The sequence below is a fragment of the Condylostylus longicornis genome, unplaced genomic scaffold, assembly GCF_029603195.1.
Source record: "Condylostylus longicornis isolate FDR11 unplaced genomic scaffold, ASM2960319v2 ptg000004l, whole genome shotgun sequence".
Classification (NCBI taxonomy): domain Eukaryota; kingdom Metazoa; phylum Arthropoda; class Insecta; order Diptera; family Dolichopodidae; genus Condylostylus; species Condylostylus longicornis.
In genome coordinates, this window is record NW_026577973.1 from 6,879,051 (window position 1) to 6,891,643 (window position 12,593).

A 12,593-nucleotide genomic window follows, 5' to 3' on the forward strand; every position below is an offset into this window, starting at 1 on the left:
AAAAGTATGCCACTGCATTAAAATAAAATAAAAATGAGTACACAACTCGGTAAAAAATTCTCAAATGCAAATATTATTATTTTTTACATAAGTGACTGTAAACATACACACTTATATTAATACATACAAACTTAATGAATTGACTAAGCTTTCTTCTGTTTGTGGTATACCACATTATAAATAAATTTTTATATACAACTTGGTACACCTACACACACATACAATTTATTCAGGTTCTTGAGTACCTGTGGAGTATCCGGTAACTTATTTTTTTTTTTTACAAAGTTATATTGTGCGTTTGTATGTGTATATATAGAGATAAATGCAAATTTTTTTACATTTTAACCTTATGTACAAATATAAATTTTACGAAACCTAAAAATGAAATGTTTGTATATTTTTTTAATAAAGTGTTTATATATTTAGGCCTATGTCCTTTAACATAAGCGTACATTAAGTATATACAATAATAGTATTATAAATAACCAGCATATGCGGTTACTCTTTTGTTATTATTTACTGTGTCTTATTTTTGGCAACAGTAAAACGATGTTTTTAAGCATTGTAAAAAAATAAAAGAACAACTCATACAAACAAGAAAACAAAAATTACAAATATTTTTTTTTTATTTTGAAAACATTTACAGGACGACATTTATTTAAATTTCCGTCGCTTGTTTTTGTATTTCATATATAAAATAATTTTTAAATAAAAATACGATGATAAAAAAATTTTATAAGTACTATGGAAGACCTGCAATATAATAGTTGTATGAACGGAAACGTGAAAAATAATATGTGTATATGAAAATGTTAAGTTTTTCATGATTGTCCTAAATTTTTACCATTTCATAAAGAGTTATCCTTAACGATATATTTTTATGACTTTGCATAAATAAGTGGTTGTAACATTTAAAAATTTTTAATTCTTAATCAAAAATTAGGTGTGTTATTTACAAAATATGAAGAACAGATGAATATTAACTGGGAGTCCAGTAACAGTACAAAAGAAATAATATAAAGTTTAATAAATAAAGCGGAAATGAGCTTGTGAAAAAAATTGAAAGTGCAAAAAATGAAAACTATACAAAATTTTTGGCATTTATCGGAAATTATCTTTTTTCTTAGTCTTCATAAGATAAGTAAAAATTTAAATTTAACTTTTAAATAAAAAAGTATTTAAAATTAAGCAAAATGCCTGGATATTTTAAAAAAATTACACTTTACTGAACAAGTTTTTCGTTTCCAACCGTTTTAATTTTCGAAACGAATATAAAAAATAAAATTAAGTTTTATTTCCTTCCGTAAATGTCATTCCCATATATTTATTTATTTTTATGTATGTAGGTGCATTATGTAAATCATATGAACACTAACATCTTTATATAAAAATAACGTCGGTGTGTGAAAACCAAAAAAGTTTTTAATTCATTTTTCATGTCAATGCTATGCGCTCATTTTTCTAGTTTTTGTTAAAGCTATGTAAAAATATTACTTCCTGTTAGCGACAAATAATAATAAACACATGAAACTTTTGTTGTTTTTTTTTTTTCTAAATTAAAGAATATTTAATTATATTACCGCACACAATAAATTTACCGGAGAAAAACTGATACGAGTATGTCTTTAAAAATAGCAACTTGAAATTATTTGAAGGGCATATTTAAATAAATTTAAAAACAATTTTGTCTTTAGAATAGAAATTTTCACATTAAAGCAAATTATTTTAAAACTATTGAATCGTTCTTGAATTTACCTTTTCAGAAAATAATGTAAAAACTCTGATGTGGTGGTCAGCATATAACCGATCGCATCGTGTATTGTCTAGTTTTACTTCTTTCCAATCTTAAAAAAGTTAAAAAGTTTTCAGTTAACATACCTAGAAAAATGTAAATTTGGCTCTTAGAAAAGTTCCGCTTTGGGCCATCCGATTTCCCTGAGAGGGTCGTCAGCTAGATTCGAGAGCAGCCATCCTAAATATTTAAATTTTAAGATATTTCATCAAATAGTTCCATAGATATGGTAAAAAATGTAAAATCAGCACCCAGTTCCGTTTTCGGACCCTGATCTTTCCCACAAAAATTGTAAGTTTATTATTTTAACCCTCCAAATATTTAACATTCAAATATTAAAATTCAAAGATATTGGTTGGCTATTTCTCTTAATACGCGCAAAAATCGGCCCAGAAAAAGGTTCAGTTCTCGAGACACGATAATTAATACGTGACATAGCCAAATAAACTCACATATAAAATGTCATCAAAATCGGTTCAGTCGAACTTGAGATAGACGTATTCAAACACAGACCAACAGGCAGAGTTTTTTTTACGCTTCCGTAGTAAGGAAAAGTACTTTTCCACCGAAAACTGTGCATCCGAAATTTGATGTTATGACATAACCTGCCATTATGAGGACAATTTGGTAAAAATTAAATTTTATTCTAAAAATCCTGAAAAACTTAAGAATCCAGTCTTCAAAGTTTATGAATAATTTCTGTTTGACTTTTTAATTCGATCATATCCTTGACAGAGTTTTTTCTGAACACGAAATCCCGACAAATTGACATTTTGACATTATGTGGTAATAAAATTAATATGGCAAATTATATAAAAAATAGTTGTATTAAGTTAATTGCAATAATAATTGTATTAATTCTCAAGTGCTCAGTCTGATAGACTTTTATTTTGTGATTAGCTAATGCTAGAAGCAAAAGTGTGCTTAATTATCGAAAAGCACGTAAAATTAATTGTAAATTAATATTAATTTTTAAAGATTCAAAATGATTTATGGAGCAAAAATATAGCCAATTAACGGAGAGAAAGTTTCTTTTGTACAAATTCGCCCGAAATTTTAGGAATTATGTTATCTTTAGCAAATAGTTAAATCCGACACTGGTTACAGGTGTTCCCTATATTATTTACAATAATTTTACCATTTTATTTGAATTAATTCATTTTACTTTTCAAATATTATTTATGCAATATTATTTATTTTAAAAATTTTCCAACAGCAAAGTGATATTGAAAAATTAAATTACATGTTGATACAATTGTTGTTTTTCTACTTCCTAACGATAAAAATAAATAACCAAAGAATGGGACACATATTTGCTTTTTTTTATCACAAGAAATTTTCCACAATACTTTATTGTAAGGATATTATTATCCTTAAAATAGTTTACTCAAGGACGATTTAAATTAAGTTAAATGTGATAGGTGTTGTTTATACGAGTATGCTTGGTTTTCCCCTTTAACTTTATTTTTATTTTTTCTGCTTTTTTTTTATTTCAAGTTTAATTTATCGACAAAGGAACAATATCAATTGAATTTACAAGAAAATGTTATAAATTTGTTTCTATATTTATAATTTTAAAATTGTTTAAAAAAAATTATGTTATAAATTTAATAGAAAGTTTTCCATACAGGGGGATTCAAGTTACAATTTACCGTATCATGTTCAAATTCAATTTACCGTTGGTTTTAATACGCGATTGCTAAATTGTGTTAAAGGTTTCAAGTAAAGAACGTTATGATAGGGTAAAGAACAAAGCCATTTATGAGTAATTTCATGTTAAATAGATTCTTGCCTTGGGAAATGTTATAATGGAGGATTTAATAGGCATTATTATTGTTTTGGTCTTGAATTGCAATGTTGAAATCAAAAATCAAATTAATTGATTACAAGTTTTGCAAGACTAATTAAATTTTTAGATGACTGCAATAAAATAGCATTCGATTAACTTTTGAATTTTTAACGCTGTTATGAAACATGTCATTAAATCTATTATAACGTATAAGATTTATAAACTCAGACTTAAATGCACAAGGATTTGAGATTTCATTTATATTTTTTTTGTTGTAGTTGTTATCCCTTTTCTTCACGGAAAATTGAAAAGTAATTACACGAGAAAGTAATTACATTCATTCATCTATTGTAATTTTATATAATTTGAATGTAGAACATTAATCTGCCACTACTTTTTCAATAACAAACAACATTTCTCTTATGTCACCACGTACATACTGCTAAATAATATAGTTTACCTTAGAGTTGGCAAATATAACTCTTATTCCGTTTATAGTTTATCTTGCTTGCCGATGTACTTATTTCTAAGTTGTTGTGCACGTCCAACAATACTAAACACAATAAAAAAATTAATTTACATTCTTTAGATTCGCAAAGTATGATAATGAGTCTATGGGATTAAAGAATTTCAAAGGATTCTTATAAAACATTTTATTTGTTATTTTAAATTTAAATAGAAAGCTGTTAGATGGGTATGATAAGTTTTTGAGAACTTTTAATGAACTTTTCTCACGTATTTTTTTTTTTTTGTATATGAGGTTTTTAAATAAAGAACTTGTTAAAATTAAAACAAGGACATTATTTGATTTTATTGTAGATAAATCTTGTGAATACAATTTTGAAGAAAAAAAAAATCATTAAAATTGTAACGATTTAAATTTTGAGCATTACTTGTGGATTGTATAATTGGAAAAGATTAAGAAATTATTATTTGAGTTCAAGAAATGCAATTTAAAACATAATACATTGTGGTGAAATTGTCATTTAGATAGATTTTTGAATTGTTTTTGAAATTTTGTCAGAGAATAAATAAGGTTTGAATTATGCTAATTTAAAAGTATAAGAGTTGGGGGGACAAAATCATTAATTATTTTTATACTCAAATTTTTATTTAATTGTACTTGCACTTCCATTCTTATTCTACACTTGCGGTTATTCATAACACACTTTTTGCCCTAAAACTTTTAAATAGTAGTAGCAAAATTTTAACTTTTTATTTGTTTATTGACACAATTTTGAATGCTTTGTTCAAACGCCGAAATTCAACATGTTTCATACATGACTTTGTTTTGACAGCAGTACGCTTGTAAAAAATAGGCGAACTTTTAGTTCAAAGCACAATAAAATGTTGAAAATATTAGGGATTTTCATATACGCAGTGCTGTAAAACAACAACTGCAAATTGAAATACAGCCAAAACCTAATATGATGAATACGCAATATATTTTTACCTATTCTATTGAATTAAAATTGTTCATACGATTTAACATTAAACGGATTTCGCTATATTGTGAAAAATTGGTCATATTTATGAACAAAAATATAGAACAGTTTTCGCCATGTATCGCGGTCATACTTGTGTTGATTAAATGGTCTAATAAATAAGAAGTAAATCATATTAAAAATTTTTAATAAATGAATAGCAATTAATTGCTATTAAAAATTTTTAATAGCATTTGAGGATCTCTTTTTAAAGTTTCTTACTTTGTTCATTAAAATGTTTTCAATGAGATTTTTTTTCTACGCAAAATAATTTTATAATTATGCGTATGTGATCATATTTTTTTAATTATGCTGGAATATTCCAAATTGATAAAATTTAATTAGAAATATTTCCATATTTTTATTGTCAGTTTCATATAGTGTCTTTGAATAATTTTTTCTTAATACATACCATTTTATATTTGTGTAAATTTTCTAATATTGTATGAAATATTTAATAAAATTCTAAATAAAATAGTCTCACAAAATTTCCTTATACATAGTTTTTTCATAATTTAACATAGAATACACATACATGTATAGTCCACATGTGAGCATTCATAGCCTTCTGTTATTAGCATAAGTTTACTTGCACATAAAAATCTCTTCTATGCCAAAAATATGTAAAAATCTGATAAGTAAAAAATTCAATGTTTAAAGCATTTACCATAAAAATAAAATTTATTTGAAAATAAAATTTTATTAATATTATTGGTTGCATTGTGAAAATTTGTAGCCTAAAGCATATTTTTGTTTGCATTGCAGGATAATAAAATTTTCACAAATTGCAATTTTCTTTTCTTTTAAGTTTTTGCTTTGTTCATTGAAAGAAAACTGAAAAAAACATTTTAAATACTTGAAAATTTAAAAAGGATTTTTTAATATTTTTATTTTTTTTTCCGATTTTCAATAAAAGAAAAAATTTTATATAAATTAAAAGATCTTTTGTTGTTTTAAGTGTTAAATTTTCTCAAATTTTTATAAATTTAATTTTAATTTGAGTGCAAGAAAAAAGCGTTGTTAATTTTTTGTTTTAATCTTTCAAGTGGTAAAATAAATATTTTTTTAGTTTGTGTGTTCTTGAAAAGGTCACAGTTTAAGTATTTTAAGACTTTTATTTTTAAAAGTATTTTATTAAACAAATTCCGAAGTGGTTTTAAGGAAATTATCGAAATTCCCGTATTTAAATATGAAACGTGTTCTTTTATGACATGTTTGCTTGTTTATTCTGTTTTTTTATAATTTTTATTGCCGTACTTTAAAATTCCAAGTACCCTACTTTATATTCCTTTTCGATGTTTCCCTATTAACTCGTTCTTCAATTAACGAAATATAAGTTAAAAATAAGTTCAACGGGAAATTCATTTCACGTTTTGAGTCAGACAATTATCAATCGAGATCATAAGAATTAATAGGTTCTGTATTTTGTTTTTTCTTTTTTGAAAATCTGAAATCGCTCATTTATGTTGATATTTTGAAAAAAATAATACTGAATTTGGAGTTGGTTATATTTAGGCTAAAATTAATTTGAATTGAAGAGTGAATCTTTCCAATAGATCGCCCAAAATTACATAAAAGCTCACGATATTCTTCTTTTAATAGAAAATTAAAATTTCAAAATAAAAGTCACCCCTTAAGAACGTTATCAATATACCACCTAAGAAACCTATTAATAGATTTTAGATACCCCGTAAAGTATGCAATTTTTTGAATATCTTTATTTTATTAAGTAATGGTTTTCATTGAATAATAACATGTAACAAGAAAATTATTTTAAATTAATTTTATTTAATGCTTATTTAGATTTTACTTTTAATAATAATACCTTGAGATTAATTGCCTTAAAAAACCATTATTAACGTTTTATTATTACTTTTCTGTAAAAAAATAACCAGCGGCATTAAAAAAATTACGTAATTAAAAAAAAAAACTTTTTTTGTTATCTCAAATTTCCATTGAAATAAAAAAAAAACAAAGCAAATATTAATCAAGAAGATTATTTTATTATTATGAATTGAAGAACATTAATTACTTAATGGATTAATAATTTAGTTAAGTCAATAATAATAAAATTAAAATATAAATTTAAATTTATTTTGAGTTTAATTCCATCTAAATTTTTAAGTAAATAAATTTAACAGTTTTAAGTAAGGATAATATATATATGAGAGAAACAGATTCCCCTGAACGGGGGATACTCCTACCCCACTCGCGGTTACCTTAGAAATCTGCAATCCCTATTAGAAGGATGATATATAAACGAAAGAAACAGATTCTATTCCTTTATATAGATCGTATTTAAATTCTTTCAAAGTGCTTTCATGTTTTGTGCCTTCTATAACTCAATTTTAAGCTTAATAAGTACAAACATTTTTACAAGACTAGTTTTTTTTTAAAGTGGCAATTGGGAGTATTTCCGCGTCTGAACACATTTCCCGATATGAAAAACAAAAATAATTTTAAAATATTTTTTTTCTTTAATAAATTTTGCATAAATTTAATTTTTTTAACAAAAAATGGAAAATTATTATCCTTTAAATAACGAATATAAATATTTGTATTACATTTAATGTTCATATTGTTTAAATATTAATTAAAATTCATTTTCCAATTTCAGATATATATATATATGAAAAGCAAATAACATCCAAATGTGACTTTTTATTAAAACAACACAAAAAAAGAAGGAATAATAATAATATAAATATAAATATAACGAAGACAAAAGGACCAATTAATCAACAAATAATAAGAAAACAAAGAAAAATTGAAATAACGTATGATAACAAAAAAAGAATGAAAAACCCATCGTGTGAATTTTAAAAAATCATAACTGAATACATAATCATTTTTTTTGAGGAACATATACATATTTATATAATTATACATAATAATAAGTCTATATACTTATTTACATAAATTTATATAGTATTATATATACAAAATTATTCGATTATTGCATTCTACTCTTTACATAAAACTATATAACTTATATCAACTTACATATAGTATATGCATACATTTATAGCATACTGACAAATATACAAAAAAATTAATATAACAAAATAGTGGTTAAAAATTTCATAAAATTTATACACACTGAAAAGAAAGAGAAATTGAGCGGGACACAAAAATTTACTAAAAATAAATAAGGAGAAAAAAATATATACATACATACATATATACGTTACATATATTTTTATTATAAACCCGGAAATAAATAAATTTTTCAAAATTTCGTCGAAAAATCATCAAAATAGGAGAGGCATACCAATGCTATGCTGTGGGGTATGCTGTGGCAACATGTCCAAAAGGGACTATAAGGTATCATTTTTTTTTCTATATATTTTCTATTTTAAATATAAGAAATATTTTATTAAAAATTAATTTTAAATTTTTTAGGTTGCGACAACAGATGGAATAGAATTGGAACCGCTTGGAGGTGATAAAACGGAACATGATTTAAAATCCAAAAATAAAACAAATGGAATTAAAAATGGTTTGTAAAAAAAATTTAGAATTAAAATGTTTATATCGAAAAAGAAAAAAAATTATTTTCATTATAATCACATACTTTTGTACTTTTTCATATTTCTCATATAAGAATTAAATAATTTTGTCCTAATAATAGGTGTTGTAAATTGTTACTCTTTATTCTAAAATTTAAAATTTTAAGCTTAATGTTTAATTGTTCGCGTGATTTTGCATTTCAAATTATAATACAAGCGAAATTGATGTAAATTATTTCCTCATAAGTTGATGACCAATCGAACAAGTTGAGCAATTGCCATTGCATCAAAACTGTTCAATTTTTACAACATAATTAACATTTTAATTACGAAATGAATTTATTATTCTTGAAATTTGAATTGGGATTTTTCAAATTGAATTGGGATTTTTCGAAATTTCATTTTATATTCAAACTGATCAATTTCTTATATTATTTCATAGCTTCTGACTACATTGCAAATATAAAAATTTAATAATAATAAATTTTTGAGTAGAATTTCCATTTAAATTAAACAATTTGGTTCTTCTATGCTTAAATTAATTTGCTGAAACATGCCCTATTGGAAATTCAACGTAAATCCTTGTAAGAATACTTAAGTTTATGTAACGTATATACATGAAGCTTAGTATGAATTCGGTACTCTGTCCCATATAATTGAAATTATGTGAAAGCAAAACTTTTAATAAGGTCACTTAATTGCTGATATATCAAAAATTTTCGAATTGTTAAAGTTTATGGGAATTTTTTTGGAATTCGAATTTTCATTATAAATCTAGCTATTCTCTTGCCTTAATATTTAAGACATTTATATTCATTACAATTTTACATATTGAGATTTTAAGGTATAAAATTTTTAATTTTTAATTGTATTTGAATATATGCATAATATGAAAAATAAATGTACATAATAATTTCTTTAACAAAAGTTTCTTATAACCTAGCTATAGAAAATATTGGACTATAATCCATAAAACTTATACGACTCAATTTTCACACAATTAACTGAAAGATTTTTATTAAAATTTAAAGCCAATTATAATTGAAAAGCTATTTTAAATTTAAGATTCATTGACCTTTCTTTATGCAAAATTGTAAAGTTTTTTTTTATTATACATTCAATTATATATATATATTAATATAATAATAATTTAAATAAAAGTCTGTGAAGTTTTATGTGCTCAGACGTAAAATATTATAGAATAGTATAAATTGAATGTTGAAAATGTTGTAAAATTTTTTTATCTTATAAATGAAAATGTTGATAATTGCACATTAATTTATAAAAAGAAACGTGTTTTTGAATTTACTGGAGTAATGCAAGTCAATTTAAGTTTGTTCTATTGTCGTTTTATGTTTATTTTGCCTAAGTTTGGTTCATAGTTTCGTGGTGAAAAGAAGAGTTAACAAATTAAATTTGAATTAAAGTAGCTAATGTTATAGAAAAGATTAAATTATTTTGGAAACATTATGAGAATTTATTTTTTGAGAAATGACCGTCTCAAATCACTAATCATATATTCCACCTTCAATGTTTTCAATTTAAATGCATTAAAGGGAGAATAATTACGCTAAACATTTAGTAGGTTTTCTAAATTCTTAATTTTCTTGTTATTTATAAGAAAAACCTCTATTGGAATAATAGCTTTACTTTATATTTTTACTACCTTTCCAAAAAAAATTTAAAAAAATGTGCTTATTAGTTTCACTCTGTCCGTCCGTCCGCGGACCTGTTTACAAAACTTCTATTTTCCTGAAGATAGAAAGCTGAAATTTAATATGTATATAGGCCTTTACAAGAAACTTATTTCTGTAGAAGAAAATTTTTATCTACGAGTATATCCCCTGCTCTTTAAGTTGTATTAATATTGAGCTGTTAAAATGAAATGTGTGAACACTAAAAGTTTAAATTGTTATGGGCGCAACCACAGTATGCGGTGAAATCGATCATAAATTTCTTCCTTTTAGAAGTAGAAGTTATAACTCTAAGATTTCAAAAAGTAGAACATTAAAATTTATATCTACATATATAAGAAGAGAAGATATGTACAGTAGGATGTGTAATATAAATTTTTAATTTTGGATTTTGAATGTCTAAGTAAAGAAGAAAATGTTTTACACATTTAATATAGAAGCAAATTATTTTATATTTGAATTTTTCTATTTTTTTTTTTAATTTTTACGTTCCAATTCGCTCTTTTTATATTCCCCCTAACGATATACGTAGAACCAGAAAATTCTTAAGGATATTATGGGAATATAATATTTTTTTTTTTTGCATAATGAAAAATTTTTTAAATAGCTTCCTAGTTATTTTTAGAAAAATTGTAATATGTACTTGTATATTTTTCTTTTAAAATATTTTCGGTCACAGAATTTTAATTTTTGCATAGAAATATCTATAAATCTTATTCTTACAATATCTAGTAGTATCTTATTATAGAGAAATGTGTTCTGTGAGACTACATTAACAAAAAAAAATTCTTAAGATTTTCTTAAAATTGATCAAGGAACATAAAAAAGTTCATCTTAAATATAATAAATTGCTATCTAACTCTATAAATAATTGCTATGCTAACTCTTCAAGATATTTTAGGATTGATTGAAAACCGAAAAGGTTTTGAAAAATTTTAATTCCGAAATATTTCCAGCAAAATTAAAATACAATTTTATTGCAAGCGTCTTTTAAAATTATTTGCCAGAGACGATAATTTTTAACATTCCACTTTTTAATTTTTTAAAGAAATGAATGTAAAAATTTTAAACCAAGTTACATAAACAACTCAATTTGCAATATTGCTTTAAATATTTTATAATTAAATCTAACCATTGAGATAATATTAAAGTTAAGTTCAATCTATCTAAAATCTTAATACTACATCAGAACCATCTATTTTATATAGAATTTATGATCAACCACATATAACATGAGTATTTTCTTTTATATTACCGAAATTAACCACATAAACTACAACTCACATAAATTTTATGTCTTATTTATTGAAAATGTTCTCTGATTTATTAATGAGATACCATACATATATATATATATATATATATATATATATATATATATGTATATAAAATAAAAGCAAATTACTTTTGTAAGTAAAAAGGAATAATTCAAAGAATAATTCCGCTTTAGTTACGTTCAAAGTCAGTCAAAAGATTCACTTCTAAATGTTGAAAATATCAAAAGACAACTAACCTAAATTAATGGTACACAACAAAATACCCTATCATATAGAGCTTTGAATGGACGAGGGTGAAATAAAAAGAAAACGCAAATAGAAAGAAAAATAAGAGTGTAGGAACTGTAAAAGAAGAGAAAAGAAGAGAGACTACTTGCTTTAGGCTCACAAAGAATCCATAATAAACTTTGGACATCTGCTCTACTTTTTAGCACCAAACCAACAAACAATTTTTTTCTTCTTATTCGTTTTCTATTTTTCTTTTTCTTCTTAAAGGAAACGAAGAAAATAAAAAATAAGAATTGAACAAGAAAAAAAGAAGATTAAAAAATCTACTCCAAGCCTTAAGGAATGCTCTTCGTTTTGATGTTTTTTCTAACATTTTTGTGATTTATTTGTTGAATTTTTAAAAAAATAAAACGCAACTGGAAAAAAATAAAAGAAAAACACAAAGTTGGGGTATGCATGTAAATTCGAACTTTGTAAAGAGCACATTTTTGCATATAAAATTTCTAAATTTGAATTTATTAAGAACTAATGAAAAGTAATTTCTTAAATTACGTTATTCGTTAAAATATTATACTTAAAATAAGGTGTGGTGTCTTGAACATATGGCTTGATATAAGTCGATTGGCGTGCTTCAATAAACTACTATACTGAAACTTTGGGAAGCTAGAAAAGAAAAATTCCGTGGTAGCTTCTAAACAATATAAATAAAATACAAAATAGATTTTTCTACCTAGTTTTATTATGCTAAAATTGAATATCGGAAAAAGTACTCGTACGACATATTATTTGAAAGGCTTATGCGAGATCTAAAACTTTTATT

General features: G+C 24.0%; 1 protein-coding gene across 2 annotated transcripts in view; it reads left to right on the forward strand.

Moving 5' to 3' along the window:
• LOC129614195 (endoplasmic reticulum aminopeptidase 2) overlaps positions 1-12,593 on the forward strand; it is a 127,878-nt gene that overhangs the window by 27,061 nt on the left and 88,224 nt on the right. For both annotated transcript variants that reach the window (XM_055528643.1, XM_055528634.1), the window contains 2 exons: positions 7,683-8,389; positions 8,468-8,564. In XM_055528643.1, the coding sequence (XP_055384618.1) occupies positions 8,339-8,389; positions 8,468-8,564 (148 nt within the window). In that variant the 5' untranslated portion in view covers positions 7,683-8,338. The remainder of the gene's footprint in view (positions 1-7,682; positions 8,390-8,467; positions 8,565-12,593) is intronic.